Source organism: Hoplias malabaricus, chromosome 13, assembly GCF_029633855.1.
Source record: "Hoplias malabaricus isolate fHopMal1 chromosome 13, fHopMal1.hap1, whole genome shotgun sequence".
NCBI lineage: Eukaryota > Metazoa > Chordata > Actinopteri > Characiformes > Erythrinidae > Hoplias > Hoplias malabaricus.
Window position 1 is genome coordinate 5,594,323 of NC_089812.1, and position 27,088 is coordinate 5,621,410.

Sequence of the window (27,088 nt, forward strand, 5' to 3'; positions counted from 1 at the left end):
GAATTATGAAATTTAGAAGTAAATGGAGGATGAGGTGAGGAGAAATTTGGTCACGAGGACATTTTTATTGGTTTTGTTTATGTTTTTCTTCGAGGGTCGAGTCGTAGCTGGTCACATGACAACGAAAGGCCCGCAAATATGGCGCTGAAACTCAAATCCAGAGAAGATTAGGTTTCATTAACTTGACGCTAACAGGACGTTTTGTGGCGCTGTTTTTTGTGTACACATTTCTTTCACTCACTTTCAGTCAAACGGTCTTTTAATCGTATTCCGAGTTGTTTGGCGGAAAAATGTTTCGCTGTTTCGAACTGTCCTTTCTGCAGGTAACGGCTTTTTTTTTTAAACGAGGCCTGGGTTTAACCGTTACACGCAGCTGATTAATAACTACTTTTTGTGTGGTGAAACTATATTCTTTTAATTCCTGAGTATATTATTATTTCTACTTAAGTAAGCTAAAATTAGTACAATTCGTATTTTTGTTAGCCCTATTTCATTGTGGGAAACAGAATCTGTGCTGCCTGTTTTAGCTATTACTATTTTATTTTAGACCACAAAGTGAAGAATAGGGCTGTACAAACTTGCGCTGCAGGTGAAGATAGATGCTAAAATATTCCACTCTAGTTCTGTACATTAATGAGTATTTAAGTGGATTTTTGAGAAAGATTGTAACTAGTTTGAATTCAATCACTTTTTTTTCCTCGAGTAACAATACATATATGGTCTTATGTGACATTTTTATCCATTGCTGTTGAATTTAGTTTTTCAAAAGGTTTTTTTTGCTTTAAACATCTTTAGTGAAGTGATTATTTATTATGCTCTATACATATTTCCGGTGACGAAGAAAGTAAGACAAGTGAGATACAGGCCCTGGATGAAATTGAGCAGGATCTCCACTAGACCACTAGATGTCATAGCTTTCATAACTTGGAAAAAAAAAAAAAAAATATATATATATATATATATATATATATACATACATACATACATACGTACAAACACAATAAATGTCTGGGAGTGTCTTCACTGTTTTGCTTCCACTGTCATTTTAAGAATAATTTTTTTTTGTTAAAAGTTTCTACACTTGAGAACAGTAAATGTTCTATGTTTTTATATGATGTTATGGAATGTGTGGAGGCCTGTGGTAGGTCATTGCGGCTGTGCCTCCAGCACAATGTGTCAGAAGAACAGAAGAAGCAGAAAAAGGCGCGTGACCGCAGCTTTAGAATAGAGAAAGAGCTGAGAGAGCACAACATACATGAGATGAACGTGGTCAAACTACTTCTGCTGGGTAAGAGTCTTTTAAATTAAGTTCCTCGTTGTGTCAGACATCTCAGAGCTGTTTTCCACATGATGGATTGAGAAACACAGCTGATAAGAATCCCAGTACAAGCCAGGGCTGAGGAATAAAACCACCTTAGTTTGTTTTTCAGTAGGAGATTTGTCAAATGTCAGCCATGTTTTGTTTGTGCTAATGTGTTCCTTAGTAGACCTTATAGCCTGTAGATAGAGATTTAAGAAAATGTGGTCCTTGGTACACAGCTGTGATTTGCAGGAATGGTTCCCTTCAAGCAGAGCTTTGTGATCTTATCAACTAAGGGCTGATCTGGCTGCAGGTTTTTATTGCAGTAAAGCAGAAGCACAACTGATTCTACTTTTCTAATCAACTTGTCTCAGTCTCCCAACAATCAGATTCATTACATGAGATGTGTTTCTACTTTGTTGAAATGAACACCTGCAGCCAGCCACACAGGAGCTTCTCAGGATAACACCAGCACCTTAAAGGAATAGTTTACAGGACCAAAAAAAAAGAGGGAAAAAGGTCTTTTAACTGAACAGGGTCTTTACCTGTAAGCCACCATTTTAGAAATCCTCAGCTTCCTTTTTAAGGATTGTAAGGGAATGATGATGCATTATAAACAATAAGTATTTTGTCTGAGCCATAAATTGGCGCTAACTGTCTCAGGTTTGTGGCAGTTTGTGTGATTTGGTGGGAACCAAGCTAAAGGATAGACTTGGCAGTGCTTAAATTGAGAGAAAGTGAGGATATATACGTATACTCTCACACACACACACATAAAATAACAAAGATAAAACCAAAGACTGCAAAACAACATAATTTGTGTCTAAAAATATCAGATTCAAAATTATATTAAAATAATATTTAATTTGATAAAACGAATAGACTAGTCTGGTGGTGCTGTCGGTCGTGTTTCTGTCACACAACTCCAGGGTCTTAAGTTTGTGGGTTCTAACCCTGCATTGGGTCTCTGTCTATCAGGAGTTTGGTGTGTTCTCCCTGTGTTTGCGTGGGTTTCTTCCATGTGATCTGGATTTCTCCCACATTCCACAAACACACGTTGTTAGGTGGGTTGTCCATGTGAAAGTGTCTGTGGGAGTGTGAAGTGATGGACAAGTGCCCCTCCGGGGTGTGTTGCTTCCTTGTGCCCAGTGATTCTGGGTAACTTTCGGACCCACTTCGACCCGGAACTGGTTAAACAGTCCCAGAGAATGAATAAATAAATGAAGTTCAAATCATTTCACAATATGTAGTTTTGAAAATGTGTGTAAATCAAGTGATAGTTTACACCCTTACAGTGTACAGTTTTAGATAACCATAAATACCACAGTTTGTCTGAATGTCTAGGAACTCCAGAGAGTGGCAAAAGCACCCTGGTGAAGCAGATAAAGATGATCTATAACCATGGTTTCACCAAAGAAGAGCTTGCAAGCTTCAAGGTATTATTTATTATGAATATTATTATTATTATTATTATTATTATTATTTTTGTATCCTGTCATGAGTTATTGTTTATTGAGACTGCTGTTTGCTGTGTAAACTGTGCTTTGCCTCAACAATATCTCATGGGCTTCTCAGGTAAAATTTCCTTCAAGGAAATACCCGGTGTCTCTTTGGAATTAATGCAGTGAAAATTGGTGCCTATTTTTGGACAAAACCCACTTTCTCTGAGGGTGCGGCACCAGATCATGGGAACATATAAATCCTACACTCAAGTGTTTGTTTGGAGATGCAGGGGAATATACAGTCCTTTGTCTGGATTTTGAGACCCTGCATGGTGCAGCAACATCTTACATTTTCCCCTTCTTACACCTTCTTCCCTCCTTCTTTCTCGTTCATATTTTTAATTCGTACTTTGGTTCTGCCCCAGAGCCCTATTCCTACTCTCCTACATCCTTATAATTCTCTCTCCTCTTTCAAAACTCTTTCAGCTTGCCTTCTCAATTAATTTCAAATTAATTAAAGCAGCACTGTTGTAATTTGCTAATGTTTGGTTAATTAATATTGTCTTTTACTATGTTTTACTATGTGCAGCGTCATATTAAAAATATTGTGGCCACCTATAGTTTCTACACTCACTGTCTGTTCTCTCAGCTCCACTGACCACACAGGAGCACTTTGTAACTCTAAAATCACAGATGGTACTCTATCCGTTGCTCTGCATACTTTGTTCAACCATTTTCACCCTGTTGTTCAGTGTTCAGGCCCCCGTACAGCAGTTATTCAAGTGGTGGATAATTCTCTTTTAGTTGGCTGGATGCTTTTGGTCGGTGGACTGTTCTCAGTCCAGACACTGAGGGGTATAAAAACTCCAGCAGCACTGCTGTGTCTGATCCTCTTGCATCAGCACAACACACACTAACACACCACCACCACGTCAGTGTCACTGCAGCTGAGAATGATCCACCACCACATCACACCTGCTCTGTGGTTTGAAGTAGTCCTGAAAACAAAGTTTGTCGTGCAAACAAGTATGCAGAGCTACAGGTTCAGTCTGTGCTCCTGTGTGGTCAGTGGAGCTGAGAGAATGAATAGTGAGTGTAGATACAAAGATGCTGCCTGACTTTTCTGGTATGACTGATTTTCTCAGTATTACTGTTTCCTCACTCTGATCTTTGGTGTAACTTTTTGTGGATGTTTGGTTAGAATACTCAACCCAGCAGAGTCTTCGTTAATTTTGAGGTTCTTAATGAAACCTGATTAGTCATCTTTATACAACACTATATCATGAAGTCATCCTAGTGCAGTGTGTGTGAAAGGCAGTGGAGAAACAAGAGTGGGCTGTAGTCTCTACAGCTATAATGTGATGCTGCCACAAGAGAATAATCCCAGAGACATTGCAGTTAATGAATGACGCAAGCATTTATAGAGCAGATCATTCATAGCCTATGCTCTGTGTTACGAAATATCACTTTGTTAATTTTTAGTTGTGTAATTAATTGTATTGTTTTTTTCCACCTGTATCTTGCTTCAACACTCAGCCTGCTGTACTAGACAATCTGTTGACGTCTATGAAGTTTGTCCTGCATGGTATGGGCATGTTACGGATCAATCTGGCCAACAGGAAGAACAGGGTGAGTGGTGGTGCCTCGAACACAGTTCATCTGTAAACGGAGCAGAAGGGAGCTCTGTTAGAGTATAATCCAGCAGTCAGACATTGACTCAGGGTTTTCAACTTCATGTCACTTAGTTGTGAGGTTATACCGTAAAGGTGAGTCCTCAGCCGTCCATGGAAGGGAGTCCAAGACATCACAATAACCCTCCTTCTGTGGACGGCTAGGACGCCTCCCCTCAGTCACAGAAGCACAGTGCTGGCAGCCACAAGTGTGTGTTGACTGACGTGAGAGATCTGGGCATTTGGCATTGTGGGCAGCGGGCTGAGCTGTCCAGTGGCATTGTGTTAACAACAGTGCCAAAACAGGTGGTGGCTGGCTTCATGCGTCTCAGAGGAAGCATGTGTTGGCTCTCGTCCTCCCAGGTTGGTGGCATTGTGAGTGATTTGGAGAGTCATAGCTAAAGGGTGGGATACGTTACGACAAATGATTGGGAAGAAAATTAATATAAAATTTAAAGAAATACAAAGCACTGATGAAATTATACTGTTTTGTGAGCATACACGTATTATAGAAAATGTTATCACCCTCATTGTTCTTTAAACAAATATAAAAAATATATATCCACGCTTGAACCGATTTGTGCTTCAGAAATGTGTAATAAATGAAGTGTAATCTTCTATGCAGCTGTAAGTGCAGCACAATTTGTGTTCACTTTGTTCAGTGTGACATAACTGTGCAGGACTTGCAAGACTTAATTAATACACAGCTTGTTGTTTTTTCATGTTTGTGTTTGTTTTGCTTCATTTAGTGCCATCTTTGTCCTCACACATTTAACCTGAACCTAGTGCAGTGATTGGAGTTGGAGAGTGGTACAGTTCTAAAGTCTGAATTTGAGATATATATACACTGATCAGCCATAACATTACGACCACCTCCTTGTTTTAACACTCACTGTCAATGCTCCCAGCTCCACTGACCACGCAGAAGCACTTTGTACATCTACATGTGCAGATTATAGTCCATCTGTTGCTCTGCATGCATTATTTGCCCCCTTTCACCCTGTCCTCCAATAGCCAGGACCCCCACAGGGTGGGTATTAACAGCACTACACTAACTTTAACATGGTGTCTTGTTAATTAGGTGGTGTTAGGACAAGCAGAGCCCCCCCCCCCCCCCCCCCCCACACCTGTTGTACACTTTGTGTTAGTCATTCTCTCTTCCATTATCAGTGCTCACTGGAGACTGCACACAGGATGGCGTAGGCTGGATGTGCTTGGTGGATTTTTTTTTTTTTTTTTTTTTTTTTTTTTTTTTTTAAATTCATAAGGAGCGCTGCTGTGTCTGATCCACTTTTACCAACAAACTGCTCCTATGTGGGCAGTGGCCCTGAGAGAATGGACAGCGAGCGTAGAAACAAGGAGGTTGTTATAATGTTATGGCTGATGTAAAGACTAGCAAGGGTTGAGTACAGCCAGAAAATGGTGTAAGTTTTATATATAAAACAAGTCTATTTAATTACTTTTAAAAATGGTTATGGGCGGCACGGCAGCAGGTAGTGTCGCAGTCACAGCTCCACTGACCTGGAGGTTGTCCCCCTCCGTGTGACTGTCTTTGAGGAGTGTTGTGTGTTCTCCCTGTGTCCGCGTGGGTTTCCTCCGGGTGACTGTCTGTGAATAGTGTGGTGTTTTCTCTCTGTTTCTGTGTGGGTTTCCTCCGGGTGACTGTCTCTGAGGAGTCTGGTGTGTTCTCCCCGTGTCCGCGTGGGTTTCCTCCGGGTGACTGTCTGTGAATAGTGTGGTGTTTTCTCTCTGTTTCTGTGTGGGTTTCCTCCGGGTGACTGTCTCTGAGGAGTCTGGTGTGTTCTCCCCGTGTCTGCGTGGGTTTCCTCTGGGTGACTGTCTGTGAGGAGTGTGGTGTGTTTTCCCCGTGTGTCTCCGGGTGCTCCGGTTTTCTCCCACGCTCCAAAAACACACGTTGGTAGGTGGATTGGAGACTCAAGTGTCTGTAGGTGTGAGTGAATGTGTGAGTGTGTGGTGCCCCCTCCAGGGTGTGTTCCTGCCTTGCACCCATTGATTCCAGGTAGGCACCGAACCCACCGCCGCCCTGAACTGGATAAGAGTTACAGACGATGAATGAATAAAAATGGTTGTGACAAATATATTGTCTCACATTCTCTACGTTTTAAGACCACTTGTTTAATGTTATTGCCATATTTTTTTCTTTGCAATACTGCTCTTGCAGAGGACGGTCATTACCAAATGGACGTGCTAACCAGTATCTCCCTCTTTATTGTTTTAGCAGTGTGTTTTTTCGTATGTTGTAAGTCATTCCTAAGTTTCAGAATTCAGTCGGATAATCACAGTATTAGTGTTTTATTGATTCATTTGTTTTTCTCTGTCAAATCTAACGTAAAGATTTTGTTTTGGACGTCCCAGGCCCATGTACGCTCTGTCCTGTCCTGTGAAAGCTGTGTTGGAGAGGACAAGGAGCTGCTGCCTTTTGTGGCTTACGCTTTCTGCAGCCTGTGGGGGGATCAGGGAGTGCGGGCTGCGGCATCCAGGGGCCACGAATACCAGCTGAACGATTCGGCATTATAGTGAGTGTTGTCTGCTATCCTCTAGTGTGAAATATGTTACAGTCTATCGATGTGTGTTGCTTCAGGCAGAGCCACCAGGAAATGACTCCTGTGACATTTACTGAAGCACCTTTAATTGCTGCCTTGTTAAAATGCGTTATTTGTGAGTGTCCTGGGGAAACAAAAGAAAATGGGAAATGGGCTGAATAATTACAGGAGAGAGGTCACATTTGATTTGTTGTTGCTTGCAGATGCAGTGTGTTGTGCATAGTCTTGTGTATTATTCAAACAAATAGTCAGTCAGCCAAAGATACGCAATACTGTAGTTTCTTAACCTTTTCGTTGGAGCTACTGTAACATGTTAAAGCAGACACCCAGGCTGTTCAGTACTTTTGCTAAAGCACAAATTTAAGATCTTCTTTATTAATGCTTTTAGAAGTGTTAGAAATGCCCAGTTTGACAGTTACCATGTCTCAGTGCTCAGCGAGCTCACCGTGTAAACAGCATCAGTATTCATTTTACTTTACCACACAGTGGTTTTCAGATTATATTGAAGATTTATTTGTACTTCAAGAACAGTGACCAACTGCATTTTCCTTTACAAAGAGAAAATACTTGAACAGTAAATGGGTTCTATTCTAGAGCAGAATATAAAAAGCTGCGTAAAATAAAGCATTTATATGGTTTTATTTTATTTTTAAATGTAGGACTGCTGCCACAAAAATAATAAAAAAAATAATAAATGTTGTGTATTTTAAAACTGTCTTGAAGTATTGTATGATGTTTAAATTTTGAGCATGTCTGCCACCCCCTGTGTCTATAAAGTAATGTAACCACAGATTAATTTGTAAGGTTTTGGAGGGAATCTTGTTTCTTTTGCTGGTTTTTATCTCAGGGAGTGGAAAGAGAGAGGTGGGTTTTGTGATGGCTGTAATTTTGTCCATTTTTATAGATTCCATAATATCACACAGTGTCAGACCATGTAGGAAGTATATGTGACATCTGAAGATTGTCTTATTTCCAGTCTGGACCTCCCTCAGGCTCTCTTGCACCTTTTTTGATTTATACAAAGACAGAGTCCAGTCCTTTGACAGCCAGGGCTTGAGTTGACGAGGGAAAGAGCATACTGCCCTTCCAGTTCATAAAATACAGACCAATTTACTGTTTACGTACTACACGTACCGTCCATCCTGTCAGCTTCACTGTCCATACAGGAGCACTTTAGTTCTACAGTTACAAAATCACAGGAGTGCTGGTGCGAGTGGATCAGACACAGCAGTGCTGCTGGAGTTTTTAAACCCTGTGTCCACTCACTGTCCACTCTGTGAGACACTCCTCCCTCGTTGGTCCACCTTGTAGATGTAAAGTCAGAGACAGTAGCTCATCTGTCGCTGCACAGTGTGTGTCGCTCGTCCTCTAGTCCTTCATCAGTGACACAGGACGCTGTCGGCTGGATGTTTTTGGTCGGTGGACTGTTCTCAGTCCAGCAGTGACACTGAGGGGTTTAAAAACTCCAGCAGCACTGCTGTGTCTGATCCACTCGCACCAGCACAACACACACTAACACACCACCACCACGTCAGTGTCACATCTGCTCTGTGGGGGTCCTGAGTGCTGAAGAACAGGGGAAAGGGGGATAACAAAGTATGCAGAGCCACAGACAGACTACAGTCTGTAATAGAACTACAGTGTGCTCCTGTGTGGTCAGTGGAGCTGAGAGAATGGACAGTGGGTGCAGAAAAAACAAGAAGGTTGTCATGATGTTATATGATGATGATTGCATTCCTCCATGTATTTTTTTTCACCCATCATTTATTAGCGTTTTTATCTGTTGTGAAATGAGACCATTTGATTAGTTTTTTTGGGGATGGGTCTGAACTAAGTGGAAATGATATGATCCCAAGCTTCAAGCTCCATGCATTGCCTCCATGTGTATCCTGTGTGAGTAGGAGTAGAGGTGTCTAAGAGGTCTATTGTGAGCTTTTTGTTTTTTAATAAGCTGTGGGCATTTTGGCTACAGTGGGCCTCCAGTGTGATCACTAGGTCCAGTTCTTGTGTGGGCTTCGTTGAGCACTCTTGAAACTGCTGCCATTATGCTGAGCCCTTCATGATGAAGCCAGCTAGACCCTGTTAGTTGCTGTGACGTCACTAGATGCTAATGTTGTTCTTTTCGTTCTTGGTCACAGGGTTGTTTTCTCTCATTTAATTTAGTTGTTATGATGATCCAATTTCTTAACTCTGTTGTGTAATCGATGAAAAAGATGGCTTAGTTTTATAAATTATTGTACAGCTAAGCTAACCTTTTTTTCACAAAACAAATCTGCTTAACAGATCTTTCATGTTGCCACTGACTATTTTTACGGATGACTACGTCAGGTTTTGAAAACGAACGCACGTATATTAACAGTGTCCTTCACACAGAGTCTGAAACTGACGGACTGTGACTCTGCATCAGGTTCTGTTTTCTGAACGATAAATTCATCATTGTTCTGACTCAGTGAACCAATTTCTTCCTCCTCTTCCAGCGTCTTCTCGTGATTTCAGAGTCGACATTGCAAGACACACGTTGGACTTGTTGTGAAGGTTCCACTATGTGTAAAAAATCACATTTGTTATTTTATGTAAAAAATTGTTTGGTTTGAGAAGACTTTTATTCAAAGCTTTGCCTTTTTTACATCTGAGGAGTATTTCTTGTTTTTACAGCTTCTATAACTGTTCTAATCCAAAGCACATCAAAAGATGACAGGCTTATCAGATGAATCAGAAAATGGCTAGTGCTGTTTATTAGATATCGTAATCAGCGAGCCACAGGTGGATAATGCAGCGGTTGATTGACAGATGGTTAATGGCTCCCTGGGCTAAGACCTGTGGCAATGTCCTAGTTTTGATCTAAATTCAATAAAACATCATTCCTTAGGATTAACTTTTTAACATGGCCTTCTAAGTAGATCCCTGCAAACTCTACATCAGCTAATCTACTCCCACATACCGAGCTGCAGGTTGGTGGGTGACTGTTGTGAGTAATTCTTCTTTCTGGTCACTATTTGGGTTTTGATCAACGGAAGAGGAATCATGCGTATACTGAGTATGTGCACAGTTCTGCCGTAACATTACATTACCTTTTGATTCTACACTCCACTGATCATACAGGTCCAGTTTGTATGGTCCATCTGTTACTCTGCAATGTTTAACCCGTCTGTGGCAGTGAACACACACACACTAGTGCACTAGGGGATGTGAACACACACTAGTGCACTAGGGGATGTGAACACACACTAGTGCACTAGGGGATGTGAACACACACCCAGAGCAGGGGGCAGTTGTGGGTTCAGTGCCTTGCTCAAGAGCCCCTCAGCCGTGGATTGAGGAGGAGGACAGTGCTGTTCCTTCACTCCCACTGCCGCTCGTGGGAATCAAACTAACCTCTTCTCTAACCATTAGGCCACAGCTGCCCACACTGTTCTTCAGTGATCTGGACTGCACAGGATCCCCACAGAGCAGATATGATTTGGGAGGTGGACCACTCTCAGTGCTTTGAGTTAGACACAGCTACATTTTGATTCCTCTTGTTTGATACCTTGTAGTGATTTGTTTATTGCTGCAGTGTTTGTGTCAGTCGTTCTCTGGTCTGTAATCAAAGGTCACCAGGCACTGCCCACAGGAAGCTTTGGGTTGGTGGACAATACTCAGTCCAGCTGCTACCTAAGGTGTTTATAAACAGCAGCAGTACTCCTGTCTCTAATCGTCTTGTACCAGTGCCTACACAACAACACCAACAGGCCATGTCACTGCAGTGCTAAGAATCATCCGCCACTCAAGCAGTATCTTTGTGGTCATACTGTGGAGGTCCATTCCCTTGAAGAACAAGGTGAAAGGGGCTAACGATGTTTACACACCAACAGACGAGCTATAAATTACACACACAGGCTGTTTTTAAATGGATAATGAGTGTGGAACAAGATGGTGACTTTGAAACTATCACTGCTGGTCCTTAGCTATAATTTCACCTACACCTATAATTCTTTTAGTCTTCATATCTTAACCTAGAGGTGGCATGGTGTCCATGAGAAAACATACAGGCAGCATTCAGCCTTTAAGACTGCGCTCATTTTCTATGTTGATGAAATAATCTAGCTACAAATGAGAGGTTTAGCTGTTTTTTTTTTTTTTTTTTTTTTTTTTTTTTTTTTTTTTTTTTTTAAATTTGCTTTATTCTGTTGGTTTGGAAAGTTCCCTGCACATTTTATCCTTTATTTAAATCACAACGTCCCTAAGTGACATTTACTGAACGTCCTGGGTGCAGTCACGTGTGTGTGTGTGTGTATACATGTGACTGCATTTACCGAGTGACAGTGTGTGTGGTGAGTTCATAGAGGCTACAGAAATACTTATTGTAAAAATGTATTTCTGTTCCTAAAAGGTGTGCTTTAACATTTTTGACCATTCAAATGCTGTAGTAACCTGTCCTATGTTACACACGACCCATTCAGATCCCATTTCAAGAACAACATGTTGGAATACAAGATATAAAACTGTTGCTGTGATGTCTTTGACACTGGGGATTTAGTTACAAATAATTACAGAATACAGTCTTCCATGTTTTATTTTTCTCATAATTAGGCTTCATGGTGATCCGAGTCTGGGCTTTTATGGGTTAAAATAGATTACAAACGCTAAACTTACAAACGTTTTCTACATGAGCAGCCTGAGTGCGCTGAATGAGGCTGCGCTGCCTGACTCCGGACACAGAGTGGAAGTGAGTAGGAGGCATTGAGGATGGCAGGAGTTGTCGCACCTTCTGCTGCCTCTTCATTCACTGTCAGCACAATGTTCCAAGTGGGGCTTGGTGTTCTCAGCCACTTGCAGTCAATAAAACTGATAGAAAACACCCAGTTCTTTTAGAGCTGTTAAATGTCTTTTCAGAGACAAAATTAGCTAATATTTATCGTCAAGGAAAGTTGACTGTATTCTCCCTGAAACTTTATTTCACTGTGCGCTGTCTACCTCTGCAGCTTCTTTGAGAACATGGGCAGGATCATTACCCCAAACTACACCCCAACTGAAGCAGATGTGCTGAGGGTGCGAGTGAGAACCAGCGGCATCATCGAAACACAGTTTAGCCACAATAACTCTATTTACAGGTAAGACATGAAACCTCGTCCTATAATGTAATTGTACAAACAAGCCCTGAATGTAAATGTAAATGAAACCAAAATGTAATAATGTTCAAACAATTTGTAATGTTTTCCACTAAATATAGGGCTCAAAGACAATATAATTTTTTTTTTTTTTTTTTAACTGGGAAATGTTACTGTTTTCTGAAAAAATAAAGGCCGTTTTTAATTTGATGCCAGCAACATGTTCCAAAAAAAGTTAGTATGGGGCTATAAAAGACTGGTAAAGGTGTGTAATGCTAGAAAAAATAGTTTTCAGTATGATTGGAGTTTATTCAGGGTGGCACTGTGACGCAGCACGGTGACACCTAGCTCTAGGGGCCTGGAGGTTGTGGGTTCAATTCCCGCTCCGGGTGACTGTCTGTGAGGAGTGTGGTGTGTTCTCCCTGTGTCTGCGTGGGTTTCCTCCGGGTGACTGTCTGTGAGGAGTGTGGTGTGTTCTCCCTGTGTCTGCGTGGGTTTCCTCCGGGTGACTGACTGTGAGGAGTGTGGTGTGTTCTCCCTGTGTCTGCGTGGGTTTCCTCCGGGTGCTCCTCCCACAGTTCAAAAACACGTTGTAGATGGATTGGCGACTCAAGTTGTCCGTAGGTGTGAGTGAATGTGTGTGTCTGTGTTGCCCTATGAAGGACTGGCGCCCCCTCCAGGGTGTATTCCTGCCTTATGCCCAATGATTCCAGGTAGGCTCTGGACCCACCGCAACCATGAATTGGATAAGGGTTACAGATAATGAATGAATGAATGGAGTTTATTCACACTCCCTTTTTGTAAAGGTCTTAATTGACTTGTTAAAACTGGTTAGAGCTGATAGAATTGTTGTCATAAAGGCAAACTATGACCCTTTAACAAAGTACAAATATTTGTTTAGAAAATGAGATGTCTTTCACTCTGTTTATCACCTCTTACTGGGCTTAAAGGACCAATCTGTTATAAACCCTTACTTTCAGTTATCAACTTTTTGCATCAGCACAGTTTATTGAAATGAAAAGCAATTGAATTAACCTTTTATCAAATGTTTACACTTTCCCCTCATTAACTAAGTAACCCACCCCATAAACACAGAGGGACGTTGGAGAATTTGTGTCACATTCTGCAAGTTTAAGTGCCGGTGTGTATCCTCTCTGTGAAATACACAATACACAATGCACAATACCACCACCACCACCCAAGGTAGAACAAAGCACAATCATATTTGTTCGTATCTTTGTGTGATTTATGAATTAGATGGTTGTATAAAAAAATATTGCAAAAGGAGTTTATTTGAATGATGTTTTGATGTTCTTCAAAACCAAAAATAGTGAGAATTCTCCAAAGAAAAATCATCATATTTAAGCTCTATATCCACAGGCAGTTGTTGAATGCATGAAATAAGATGATCACTAATATATATATAACGTTTTCTAAATACAAACCCTTACTGATGCCTTCGAGCTCATTAAAGGATAGATGCGTCTTTCAAACGGTGGAGATGGGTTTCTCCAGTACAACACGCGGATCTTTGATGGGGAATTTGGAGGATGTCAACACTTCAATTTTGTCATGTTCTTTAAAATGTTCCTGAATAATTTTTGTACTTTACGATGTCTATGAAAACATACACACGCCTGGATTTCAGACATAGTTCATCTCTACTATTTTATTTATTTATTTAGTAGAGTTGTATTGACTTGAATGTAGCTCTAGATTAGTTCTAGATCTTTTTGTTATTTCTATTGTGGGAAAGAAAATAAAAAAACCCAAAAACTTTAGTCTAGGCCTATGCATGACAAATGTTTAACATTTAAAGCTTCACTGGGTCAGTGGGTAGGTCTTCGCTGGGTAAATCATAACAGATCCACACAGCTGGAAGAGGATCTCCTGCTGTGGCCTGATTCTGAGCCATGAAATATTGATTGCCTGACTTGTGGAGGTGAGGACGTTGAGAACATTTCTCTTTCTCGTTCTTACCATTTTTCTCTCCTGCTATTTGCTCCTGGCTCCCTCAGAAACCAAAGATCTGTGTACCACCTTTCACACTGACCATCTGTTTCTGTCACAAGGAAACCTCAAAAAAGAGAAAGAGAACACCTACATGTACATCACCTAGTGTTCCCAGAAGCGTCACGAGGAGGCTTGGGAAAGGGTTCGTCGTCATATGTTCGTCACAGAAGTGGAAAAGTGATTTGGAGATGGTTTTAAAATGTCTCTGAGTGCCCGATCTTGTTTGTTTTCAAAAAGGACCTTCTCCCCTGTTGATTGTGTACTAAATTGGCAGGTGGTCTTTTTCCTGTAATTACCGCAGTGACACACAGTCCCAGGCCAGAAGCGGTACCGAACATTATTATCGACCTCTGTGCATAACCACATCCATTACTAGTGTGTGGTTCAAATATGCTGCACACTGTTCCCTTTGGTTAAAACGTACTGTACACGTTCAGTTTGCTGCAAGGAGTTACTTTTCTGAAAAATAAATGTTCTCTTCCTTGTGACGCCAGTATTGATGACGCTCAAACGTTCAGCCAAATCGTCTTCAACAATTGTTTTTAGAAAATGGACTATTACTGATTATTCAGACTGGACGTTGATGAGCATGGTGCTCCAAAATACACAGCATTAAGAATTGGCTCTTTATTTTTACCAGAACAGATTGCTCCTGTTCTTTACTCAATAAAATATATTATTCAGACGATTGCAAAAGAAGGCTGGGGATACCTAGCTTTCACTTGCACCTTTCTGTTTGTAACCTGATTTATAAGGAGTGTGTGCAGAGCTTGATGGCTGAAGTTTCTTCTGATGATGAATCATGAAGGTGGGAGGAGCCAGGACATTTTTGTGTGGTTTTGAAATGACCTAGACAAGTTATTATTTACGTAATAAATATTGGGTTGGTTAATAGCTGAGGAAATTCTGATTAATCCACCCCCCAATCCACTCCCCTCGTGCTTGGCTTCATCAACACGTTTATCTTTAGTCATTGAAGCTGGAACATGGAGATGTTTTATTTTCTGAGCTGTGAGCTTTCTTCCCCCCCCCCCCCCCCCCCCAATTAAAGCTTGTGTCTGAGCTTCGTTGTGATTTTATATTAACACTTTCCCTGAAACTTTTACTCAGACTGTTAAGAGATTCGAATTCAAATATAAAACAAATACTCTGAATTGTTATAATTAAAGTAAAAGACAGTTTCCTCTTAACACTTTTTCATGCATGCCACCAAGCTTTTTGGGAAAGTCCTCTGATTGTTCACATTGACTCTCTGGTGTTGCCATGGTACATTTTCCTAAAGATTAGTGTTAAGGTTTGGATCAGGGTTCTAAGTGTGAACTAAGACTGGAATGACTTGAAACGTGATGAATATTTTCACCAGATGAGTTCATTGATGTAGGATCTTGGGCAGTCAGGTCTCTTGTGGAATCAGATTGATCTCTCATCTTTCATTTCCTTTTCCTTTTGACACCAGTGTAGGTGTGATCAGCCATGCACAGGTGTTAAACGACCTTGGGCAACTTAAAATTAGTCTCTGGTCTTGTGTCAAAATATCAACATGGGATTTGATAGCTTTGTGACGCTACTAAATAGTAGTGGAAAAACCTTTTTTTTTTAAAGCAAGATTGAGAAGTCATTATGCAAACAGGTGCTTTATTCCAAAACTGCTCTCATGAAATCAAGACAAGGCTACATTTCAGAATGTGTGTCTCTCTCTTATTTCCTCACTCAATATAGGTGCAACAGTTTTACTAGTTAGACACATGGTCTGTACTGATGAGGCCACACTTTGTAGCATGTGCATGATGAGGCCTGTCACTGTCTTGCTGAAATAACCATGGACTTCCCAGGTAAATGTGCTGCCTTGTTAGCAGCATCTCACTCTCAAGTTTCAGTATATGCTCAGTTTTTGTCATCACACAGACACCCACCCATACCCTGATGGATTTGCTTTTGCTCCTTTGGCTGAAAAAAAATGTTTGGTTCCTTTCATCTTAGCCACTGAGAATTTGTTTGTTTTTCCTGAAAACAAGCTTAAATGTGGACTAAAGTCCACAGCACACATTTCCACTTTGTTTTTGACCGTGTCTGTATGCATAGAATTTGTGTATGACTTCCTTGTTGAGTAGGGTTTTTATTTATCTGACTGTAAGTGACAGTAGTTTTCGAGGTACTCGGGAATCCATGTGGCTATATTCCCCACAGTGCGCACTCATTAAAAGTGGTCACTCTGGTGGTACCCTCAGGGTGCATATTCAGTATTTCAGTTAGGGAACGTCATTGTACCATGTTCTATATTCATTGTAAATTAATTGATTTTAAAGTTGTATTTTTTTCCCCACACCCAGTTTCCATCTCCAGAACTCATGTTCTTTTATTTTACACAGTTCTATAATGAAACAAAATGTTTTCTTTGAGTGTATTTTTACAGAACCAAAGATTTTTAAAAGCAAATTGGGTTCCACCTACTGAGAACCTGTTTTGATAATTGATCTGGGTGTTGTATTGTTGTTCACAGAATGTATGATGTGGGCAGTCGGCGCTCGGAGAGGAAGAAGTGGTTCAGCTATTTTGACGATGTCCGGGCGGTGCTCTTTGTAGTGGCTCTGAGTGGGTATGATCTCACCCTTCCTGGACACCCCACTTTAGTGAGTAACAGTCAGTGGTATTTAAAGTTTTTGAAGCACAAAGGTATAATGAACATTTGAGTATGACTTGTCAATGTACAAAAGCAGTGAATTGTAGTGTCGGACGTGAGTTAATGAAGGAAGTGACCTGGAGGCCTTTCTTCATATTTTTCTAACTGCCTATGTGTCCTTTTCCCCGAAGAACCTTCTGCAGGAGAGTTTGGAGCTCTTCACCACTGTATGTAACTGTGCACACTTCAGAAAAGCTTCACTGGTGAGCTGACATTATTAAAAACACTCACTTTTTTCATTTTTTGGGCTGGTGTATTGAGCCTACGTCGCCTACATGCTGTGTTAATAATAAGTTATAGTAGTGATACCTTGATTATATTTGAACATGCGTTGTGGCTCTAATATCTACAGTTATTACAGACATCAAAGGCTTTCGATGCTTCTCAGTCGTGCTGTAGAACTGACTAATTACTTCCAACTATAGAAGTCTATAAAAAGCGTGATCAACTGTGGGGAGTCATTTCAGCTTTCAGACGTGTCAAGTTCAAAAGCCTCCGTCATGACCCGACCAAATTAGATTAAAACTTTGTTTCTATGATTCATGGATTAAATATTGACCATAAACCCCTTTGAGACTAATTGCTGTCCTTATCTTTTATGTAAGCGGATATTAAATGCATTTCAGTGGAACGGTTCACTAAAATGTGTGTCTAACTGTCTCAAGTTTAAGTTTACAGAGGGTCTGTGAGGTTTATGATTGTGTCCTGTTGAACATTGCAGTAAAGAACAGAGTAAACCAGTTGAGTGGAAAGTCTGAATGATTAATATTTAAATGATGTATTTAAAGTAATAAAACAAAATCACTTTTCGCTAACAGTTGCTGAATTTGTGTCACACATGAAATGTCAAAATACGTAAACACCCACTGGGATTGTACACATTGTGTACGCAAATGTGTAAATTCGTATAATCTTCGTTAGAAAATCATGAAATGGGCTGCTCTACTGAAGCTGCACTTGAGCCTGAAATCACCAAGCTCATTGCCAAGTGTGGGCCAGAGTTATGAAGCATTGTGCTGTGGAGGAGTTCAACTGTTCTCATTGGTGGTAGAGCACAGTTCCAATCCCTAAATGAGCGTAGTGAGTAGGTGGAGATACTGTCAATTTTTTTGCATTGGCCAATCAAAAAGCTGAAGTACCTGTCTATCATTCTTGTGCAGATAGTGGTGAAGTCGCTAAGGACCAGACCTTTACTAAGTGTTGAGGGTCTAATGTGTTTTGTTGTGGTGTGTGTTTTGGGCTGGGTAAATGACTCTCTCGTTCCCGTACTTCTGAGTCATCTTCAGGTGGAAGTTCATGTTGAGGTTTTATCAACACTCGCCAGATGTCAGTTGTAAGGTTTAAAGAGAGTAGACTTCTCTTCACAAAGAGCTTGTTGGTACAAATGTGTTGTAATGTACTTTGTTAAACTCCTCTTACTGTGTTGTAGCTCATTAACAAAATGCCTAACAGTTAACCAGCGTTACACAGGATTTTAAGACAGAAGCAAGTCCCACTGCATTCAGAATGCACTGTAAAAGTCTTTACTAACTGACATGAGTTCACACTGAGAACAAATCTCCTCCACCTCATGTTTTAACGGATAAATCAACTAAAATGTGGTTGACGGCCAATAGCAGTTTTTCATTGGCTGATGCAGAAAATGATTGACAGCTTCCTCCCTAAAAACCCACCCACTCTTGGTCTCCAGTCTGCACCATTCCCCTTCTCAACCACAGTGTTTTAGTATCAGGTGTGCTCTCCTGACTGAATGCAATCAAATCCTCACAGAAGAGGTGAAGACTAGGGTAAAGATCCCTCTGAAAAGTAGAAGCTGTTTGTGCAGCAAAGGGGTGGATAAATTCCCTATTAATATCTTTTTCATTTCAGAAGAAATGTGATGAGCAGGTGTTGGATGAATATTATTAGGCTTCAGTTCAATAAAATGAAATAAATGTTTATCGTGGTCAGATGAGGCAGAATGTTACATTCTATGTATAAAACTTAAAAGCAGTTGTATTGTGTAAACAAAGTACAGTGCCATTTATTGATGGTTTGCAGAGATGAAGATTAAATGATGTGGAGAATTCAGTCGTTTGCAGTTTAATTTTGATTTGCTTACAGCTCTGTATCTGTCTACAGCTTTTATTCATGAACAAAACGGATCTGTTTTGTGAGAAGATAATACGCTCTGGGAGACACCTGAGACTTTATCATTCTGGATTTAATGGTGAGGCCCACATCATCTAAAGTGAAGAACGTGTATAAACACCGTCACAAGCTGGTACAGTTCCCAAGTTCAACAGAATTCAGCTCTGAATACAAAACCCTAATACAGTAATCCCTCGCTACTTTGCAGGTTTTTTCAAGGGGGGGGGGCTTATAGCCACTATTTTGCAGATATTGAGGGAATATCTAGGAAAACCGTGAAAGTTGAATAGCCAAAATATTTCATTAAATCCATTAAATTTCATAAAATTCTTCTATATTTTTTTGCTATTGTTAGCCTATTATTAAAAAAGAGTGCACATCTTTATGATTTCATTTTCAAATCCTTTTCCTCTTTTTAGTTCATTTATTATTCTATACGTTATTAATTTGAATAATGTAGTAGACTCTGTGCATCCTCTTGGTAGCAGACGACACGCATCATACTGCACAGTAACTTCTTGCTGACAGTGCGTTGTAAGATGACCTGTGATTGGGGCAATTGGAGAGACGACGAATGTGATTGGTGCATAGATTAATGCTTTCATCTGCCCCTTTTTGTCTCTCTATTGTTCATGTCCACATCCGAGTGAAATTTACGCTAAATCACAGCTTAGGAATGACTCTATTAAAGAAACTGGTAGGAAATGACATGTAGTTCCAGCTGAAAAACATAGAATGAATGTTTAATGCAAAGAGTGGGTTGTTAACAGCACAGGGAGGGTTTTAAAAGTCCAAATACTCGTTAAATACATTAAAAAATATCCTTCCTCTACTTCGCGGAAATTCGTTTTTCGCGGGTGGTCTTGGAACGCATCCCCTGCGAAAAACGAGGGATCACTGCACATTTAACCACACACTTAACATTGGCTATGTGAAGTGTGTGGTGTGGGGGCTTTTTCTCTGCTACTTCATTTGTTCCTACTCAGAAATAAAAGTGAGCTTGAATCCAGAAGTGCTCCCAGATGTTGAGTGACATGACTTTGTTGATAAGACTCGCTCTCGCCGTGTGAACACAGGGTCAAGGGGAGATTTGAGACTAGATTGTAGTTCACATGAAACTTGTGTGAGTGTGTGTCGCCCTGTGAAAGACTGGCGCCCCCTCCAGGGTGTGTTCCTGCCTTGCACCCAATGAATCCAAGACAAAGTCCTTGTACTGTGTGTGTGGTGGTGTATGTAATATGCCCAGCCCGACTGGTGCTGTATTAGATTCCACTGTTTATCTGCTTTGGTCTTAACTCCACTGTGGAGTAAAGAAACACACACCACCACACACGCTCGCGCTCTCTCTCTCTCTCACACTAGTTTCTCTAATGTCCCACAGGTCCTGACTACAACGTGAATGCAGCCGCTCGTCACGTCACTGCTCTGTTTGTGGCTCGTTGCACCACCTCGGGCAAGCTGGTGTACCCTCACTACACCAACGCCACTGACACGGCCTCTGTGCGGGACGTGTTCTCCGCCGTCGTGAACACCGTCACGGGGCAGAACCTTGAGGCTGTGTCCTTGTTGTAGGAGAACGAACATTAAATCCTTAATCGTTATGTAAGGTTTTTATTTATCAATGTATTTTTTATTAATGTGTGTTTAATTTAACAAGTGCCCACTGTGGTTTATTTGATTAAATTATTTTTCAACAAAATATCATTGTGTTGCATGACTTTTTTTGGCTGTTAAAGCAAAGACAATCATTGACTTATTATTTTTGGACTTTTATTTCACATGTACTTACATTTTAAAACGTACTTGTTGCTCAGGTTTGTCTGTAGATGGCCTTTAATGTACACCACATGTTAATAGTGGCATGTTTTACAGAATACAGTTGTAAACAAAACCTTTATCTGACCAGGAAGTGTTTATTTTTCATCCCCAAATGACAACATTTACACACAAATACAATGTGTTTAAAATGAAGTGTTAGAACCTGTTTGTTTCCTAACTTCTTATTAAACTTAAGTCATGGGTGAGTTCAGTTTACACAGCAGCACCTGGTGTAATTTAAATAATAATTCCACTGAATAACTGGGCGTGCCGTGGTCTGATCTTCTCTAAAACAGCATTTCAAATCACTCCTGTGGCTTTCTTTAAATTTAACATTGAGTTACATTCGAAGGATGTTGAAAAACAAGTGACATTTCCCATTTAATGAAGAATTGATTCGCTGATTTGGAACCGTACTGAGGCTTGGCTCAGTTCTACTGCACAGAATCAGAGTTCTGGAACCGAGTGCACAACGCCCAGAATAATTGTACACATACAACACAAGTAGCTGCAGGGGCTTCGTCCATGTTTCTCGTGGAGGTAGAGAGTCTCCTGTCGATGAAGCCGTGGTTCTTCAGTTATTTTCACACTCTCTCGAGTCCAGTGAAATTAACACCGACGCCTCACATCGGAATAAAGCTCCCTCGTCTCGGGCCAGTTCACAGCTCTTCAGGTTCGTCACGTCTTTAACACAGACATTCTGCACACACACAGTGAAGAAACGTTCACAGATTAGTTCACATCTGCCCAAAAACGATTCAGATTCAGTGAGTCGGTTCTTTCAAGCGAGTCGATTCACTGGATAACATTCAATAACAAGAAATGTGAGGAACTACAAACGATCACAAAAGCAAAACGCTTAACAGTTAAAACGCGTTATAAACTACTGATAATATTTTAAGACAGAAGCAATTACCTCTGCATTCAAAATGAACATTAAAAATAATTAGTAACTGAGTTCACACCGAAAACAAATCTCCACCTCAGGTTTTAACGGACAAACGAAGCCCAAACCGGAATATTCCCCTCAGAAATGTGATCAGTCTAAATCCGCATTTCACAAGACACACTGTTAATTTGAGTAGTATTTACTTTCAGTTCCTTTATAATTTACTGGAATACTTTTAAAAATACACAGGGAAACTGACTAATCTGAGATCAAATTCGAAGTTTGATTCTTTGCATTTTCATTACCACAAATAAGAATAAAAGAAAAAAGAACCGATTCAATAGATCGATTCATTCACGAGTGTGTTTCTGTTTAAAACCGTGAATTCTCCAGAGAAACATTTTCATGGTGGAGTTTAAATGTTGAGGAACGTGTGGTTGTTTACTGCACCTTTTTGAAAATGCAAAGGGTTCTTCTACACAATTAAAACGATGGTTCTACAAGGGCTCTTCATTAAAGAACATGGTTCTTTATAGAATATGATTAAAGAATTATTTGTATCATGAAGGGGTTCTTCAGACTGATGGAGAACCTGCTGTAGAGGGTTCTACATGGCACCAAAAACGGGTTCCTCTGCTGTAACTTCATAAAAAGAGAACACTTTTTGGTGCCACTTGGAACCCCTTTGTAAAAGGTGCCCTATAGAACCATCTAGCACATACTCCACCGATCTGAAGAACCCCTTCACAGTCTAAAGAACCCTTTAATCATGCAAACGTTTCTTCACACGTTCAGGGTTCTACATAGAACCATTCCCTTTACTAAAGAGCCCTTGTAGAACCAACGTTTTTAAGTGTGTAGTGTTGTGATATTCAGAAAGACATTTATTTTGTTTAAAAAAAGAACCATGAAACAGGTACAATGTGAAATTGCACTTTTTCACAATCCAAATTGATAGAACCCATGGTTCTAAAGAGAACCTTGCCTTTACTACACAGCCACTGAAGAACCCTTTTTAATGTGTTACCATCATTACTCTCAGTGTTTACAGAGAGAATATGGAAATAAACCACTTTGTAAAATGTGAAGTTTCTCACTCATTGCTCTCTCTGTCAACTGTTCCATTCCACCTTAAATACTACAGCAGCTACATTAGGGACCTTCATTCATGCATTGTCTGTAGCCCTTATCCAGTTCAGGGTCGCGATGGGTCCGGAGCCTACCCGGAATCACTGGGTGCAAGGCAGAAACACACCCTGGAGGGGGCGCCAGACTTATATCAGACATAGATTAATATTGTTTATGGTTCTCTGGAGAGGTGGAATATTCAGGGGCAGAAAGTGAGTATCCGCCGCCCTGACTCTTCTGAGGCGGGAGGACAGGGTCTGAGACACAGAGCAGAGCAGAGTTCTTTTACCGACCAGATCCTTGGTGCACATTAATGTGCTTAAAGAACTTTAAACGTGATATTACTAACTTTACTGTTAAAGTAAAACCATGTAATATTTTGACCTAAAAACTGCAGCTTCATAATCACTGTGATGCTCCACTGAGCTGTGACCGGGGAAACAGAGCCTCTGTCACACCTACTCTGGGCTCAGCACTGCAGGAACTACACTGTGTAACTTTTGGAAGAGGATAGGAAACCACCCTCACTCCTTCACCTTCTGATTTCGGTACAGTGCCAGAGAAAAAAATGACAGAAGGAGGAGCCCCAGGAGTGTTCCCATATCTTACCTAGCGTTCCTTTAAATACAATGCTGTTCATGTTCTACCAGTGAGTCCCCACACTTTAAAAAAGAAGGTGCTAGAAAGGGTTCTTTGAGTGATGCCGTAGAAGAACCACGTTTGGTTCCATAAAGAACCATTGTTTAAATTGGTAAAGAACCTTAAGAACGTGCAGCTCGTTTGTGGAGTGTATATTGTACCAAAGGTAGTGATTTTCCTCTGGTGCTGTACAGATCTGTCTGTAATATTTAGTTTATAGAACTCCATGCTGCTCCCCATTTTACAGAAGAACCATCTCCAAAATTAAAGGGTCCCTCCAGGGTTTTCTGTGTCTGCAGCTCAGTGTAAGGCACAAAGGGAGTATCTTTTTGGAGTGATGAATGTAGGTGCCGTTGAGGGTCTTACCGTGCTGGAGAGCTCGTGTTCTCGGTGTGAGGGTGAGAGAGAGGGCAGCTGGTTGTCGGTGGTCTCCGGACTCCCCCCTGTGTCGAGCTCCCTCCTGAAGGGCGAGCGGCGCAGCCCGGACAGCAGACCCGAGGCTCTGCCCACGGAGTAATAGCTCGGTCCGGCGGCCTGTTTGTACCACGCCTCCGCGGGTCCGTACACGGAGAAGACGGAGAAAACCACGAGCACCAGAGCCCACTTCTCTACCCTCAACATGGTCAGAGATTACAGAAGAGGGGGCTACTTCTAAATCGCTCCTCCTCCTCCTAGCGGTCACCTAGACTCTGAACTTCACCTGAACGTCTCCCTCTCCCCCTCTCCTCTCCTCTCCGTGGTTTATATAGGCATCGAGATCGTGTCCTCGCGCTGCGATGATTCATTTCCGCCCCAGGATTCCTCCCTGTGCGCAGCTTCACAACAGAACCACCCTCATAAAGGCATTACATTTGTTCATTAAGTTTGTAAATGGTGTAAATTAATTAACAAAGCAGTTATTGCACAAAAAAGTGCAGTGGCCTAAAGCTTCAAATAATTATCCAGCCTTCATCTACACTGTGAATTAGGGTTTCCAACTTTCTGAAATGAAAATAAGGAACACAGAGGTGGGAGAAGTGCGCACTTGTAAATCTTTGTTGACTGTAGTCAGTCGGATAAAACATTTTTTGTTGTCAGACATTTATTAAGCCACCTGCCTTTAGAACAATGTCAATGAAGAAGCTGTCCATTCATTCATTGTCTGTAGCCCTTATCCAGTTCAGGGCGGCGGTGGGTCCGGAGCCTACCTGGAATCATTGGGCAGGAACACACCCTGGAGGGGGCGCCAGTCCTTCACAGGACGACACACGCACACCTACGGACACTTTTGAGTCTCCAATCCACCTACCAACGCGTGTTTTTGGAGTGTGGGAGGAAACCGGAGCACCCGGAGGAAACCCACACAGACACAGGGTGAACACACCATACTCCTCACAGACAGTCACCCGGAGGAAACCCACGCAGACACAGGGAGAACACACCACACTCCTCACAGACAGTCACCCGGAGGAAACCCACGCAGACACAGGGAGAACACACCACACTCCTCACAGACAGTCACCCGGAGGAAACCCACACAGACACAGGGTGAACACACCATACTCCTCACAGACAGTCACCCGGAGGAAACCCACGCAGACACAGGGAGAACACACCACACTCCTCACAGACAGTCACCCGGAGGAAACCCACGCAGACACAGGGAGAACACACCACACTCCTCACAGACAGTCACCCGGAGGAAACCCACGCGGACACAGAGAGAACACACCACACTCCTCACAGACAGTCACCCGGAGAAATCCCACACGGACACAGAGAGAACACACCACACTCCTCACAGACAGTCACCCGGAGGAAACCCACGCAGACACAGAGAGAACACACCACACTCCTCACAGACAGTCACCTGGAGAAAACCCGCGCAGACACAGGGAGAACACACCACACTCCTCACAGACAGTCACCCGGAGAAAACCCACGCAGACACAGAGAGAACACACCACACTCTTCACAGACAGTCACCCGGAGAAAACCCACACAGACACAGAGAGAACACACCACACTCCTCACAGACAGTCACCCAGAGAAAACCCACGCAGACACAAAGAGAACACACCACACTCCTCACAGACAGTCACCCGGAGGAAACCCACGCAGACACAGAGAGAACACACCACACTCTTCACAGACAGTCACCCGGAGGAAACCCACGCAGACACAGAGAGAACACACCACACTCTTCACAGACAGTCACACGGAAGAAACCCACGCAGACACAGAGAGAACACACCACACTCTTCACAGACAGTCACCCGGAGGAAACCCACGCTGACACAGGGAGAACACACCACACTCTTCACAGACAGTCACCCGGAGGAAACCCACACAGACACAGAGAGAACACACCACACTCTTCACAGACAGTCACCCGGAAGAAACCCATGCAGACACAGAGAGAACACACGACACTCCTCACAGACAGTCACCCGGAGGAAACCCATGCAGACACAGAGAGAACACACCACACTCTTCACAGACAGTCACCCGGAGCGGGACTCGAACCCACAACCTCCAGGGGTTGCCTATGTGTCTGTGATCAAAAATGTTTAACGATATTGTATTTTTGTATTAAGTCAATTTATTCTCATATATCTTGGTAATTTAATTTTCCATTCATTTACTATATTTATTCAAATTTTCAAAGCTCCTTAGTGTGTAATGAAGCAGAGGATGCCGCCCTCTTCTCCAGCTCCTCATTCTGCATTAAATCATCACACTCTTTGTGTTCGGTTTTGTTTAAATGCTCCTTTGGTCTGTGAAATGTTTCTTTTTTTCCACGGTGGTGTACATTTATAGTCATTTAAAGAACTGGGACCTTTCACTGTGCTGTTAAATGATTTATACAAAGCTTGTGTACATTTTTATCCTCAGAAAATGGCCACTTAAACATCCCAAATGTCCTTTGATGAGTCGTAGTTATAATGTTTAGTTCTATTTTATAAAACCCGCTTTAATTTAAACAAAAGCCTGGTCTGTGTGGAGTATCTGAGAGATTTGTCTAAAAGACGTTCTGTTCAAGGTCTCTGTAAAAGTCCGGTGATGAACCACACTGTAACTGACCGCCTTAGAGCTCCACCTGGTGGTGACATTAGAACATCACACTATGAAATAAACGGCGGGACTCGTTTGTGTAAACAGAAAGGTTTCAGCTGGAAAGTGTACTCTATCTGAACACAACCGGGACAGTGCCTTTAAGTTCGCACTGAAGGGAATCAGTTTCATTTAAAGGGTGAGGGGTCAACAACTCGCTTTAATTAAAAAACGTTTAGTAAACTAATGGATACACTATGTGAGGATCAGTGGTGCTGAAATATTCTGTTTATCTCCAACAAGTAAAATAACTCGAGTTTATTTATTTATTAATTCATTAAAGTGTAATTTGGGTCAAAACTAACTTCAACTGAAATGAGTCGATTCAATGTTCATTCAGTTTCCAATAAGTCATTGTCCATTCCCTCAGCTCCACTGACCACACGGGGGCACTCTCTAGTTCTACACTCACAGAAACGGGGAAAGGGGGATGAAAAAGACTGCAGAGACAGTAGAATTACATGTTCTCCAGTGGAGCTGATAAAATAGAGAATGATTGTAGACACGTGTTCAGTGTGTTATTACACTATATATTCAGACGCTAATAAAGATACAAATGGAACAGTTGGCCCAATAAGGAAGGTCGGTTAGTCTAGGGCAGGGGTCGGCAACCTGCGGCTCCAGAGCCTCTG

The 27,088-nt window shown here is 41.6% G+C and overlaps 2 protein-coding genes across 3 annotated transcripts; one reads left to right on the plus strand and one right to left on the minus strand.

Moving 5' to 3' along the window:
* The first annotated feature begins 81 nt into the window (after positions 1-81).
* LOC136664779 (guanine nucleotide-binding protein G(o) subunit alpha-like) lies at positions 82-20,601 on the plus strand. 2 transcript variants are annotated; one of them, XM_066642179.1, is made up of 10 exons: positions 82-323; positions 1,114-1,288; positions 2,645-2,736; positions 4,279-4,371; positions 6,789-6,949; positions 11,941-12,069; positions 16,580-16,709; positions 16,891-16,962; positions 18,881-18,968; positions 20,271-20,601. In XM_066642179.1, exons 1-10 carry the CDS (start codon positions 291-293, stop codon positions 20,459-20,461), a joined length of 1,164 nt encoding a protein of 387 aa, XP_066498276.1. In that variant the 5' UTR covers positions 82-290; the 3' UTR covers positions 20,462-20,601. The 2 variants fall into 2 exon arrangements, with proteins under 2 accessions (XP_066498276.1, XP_066498277.1); XM_066642180.1 differs by having other exon boundaries at positions 92-323; positions 1,135-1,288; positions 20,271-20,595.
* An 84-nt stretch (positions 20,602-20,685) lies between these two features.
* On the minus strand, positions 20,686-24,737 carry LOC136664781 (neuropeptide B-like). The gene is made up of 2 exons (XM_066642181.1): positions 23,730-24,737; positions 20,686-21,407 (listed from the first exon to the last, which is right to left on the minus strand). The coding sequence occupies exons 1-2, from the start codon at positions 23,982-23,984 to the stop codon at positions 21,282-21,284; spliced, it is 381 nt and encodes a 126-aa protein (XP_066498278.1). The 5' UTR covers positions 23,985-24,737; the 3' UTR covers positions 20,686-21,281.
* Between the last annotated feature and the right edge of the window lie 2,351 nt (positions 24,738-27,088).

What these genes read in the sequence shown, in the direction of transcription:
- LOC136664779 (XM_066642179.1), top strand. Translation starts at nt 291, where the DNA reads ATGTTTCGCTGTTTCGAACTGTCCTTTCTGCAG. An exon ending in TGGCCAACAGGAAGAACAGG is followed by an intron (nt 4,372 to 6,788) that starts GTGAGTGGTGGT and finishes TGGACGTCCCAG; the next exon opens with GCCCATGTACGCTCTGTCCT. An exon ending in TTCCTGGACACCCCACTTTA is followed by an intron (nt 16,710 to 16,890) that starts GTGAGTAACAGT and finishes TTTTCCCCGAAG; the next exon opens with AACCTTCTGCAGGAGAGTTT.
- LOC136664781 (XM_066642181.1), bottom strand. Translation starts at nt 23,984, where the DNA reads ATGTTGAGGGTAGAGAAGTGGGCTCTGGTGCTCGTGGTTTTCTCCGTC. An exon ending in AACACGAGCTCTCCAGCACG is followed by an intron (nt 21,408 to 23,729) that starts GTAAGACCCTCA and finishes GTGTGTGTGCAG; the next exon opens with AATGTCTGTGTTAAAGACGT.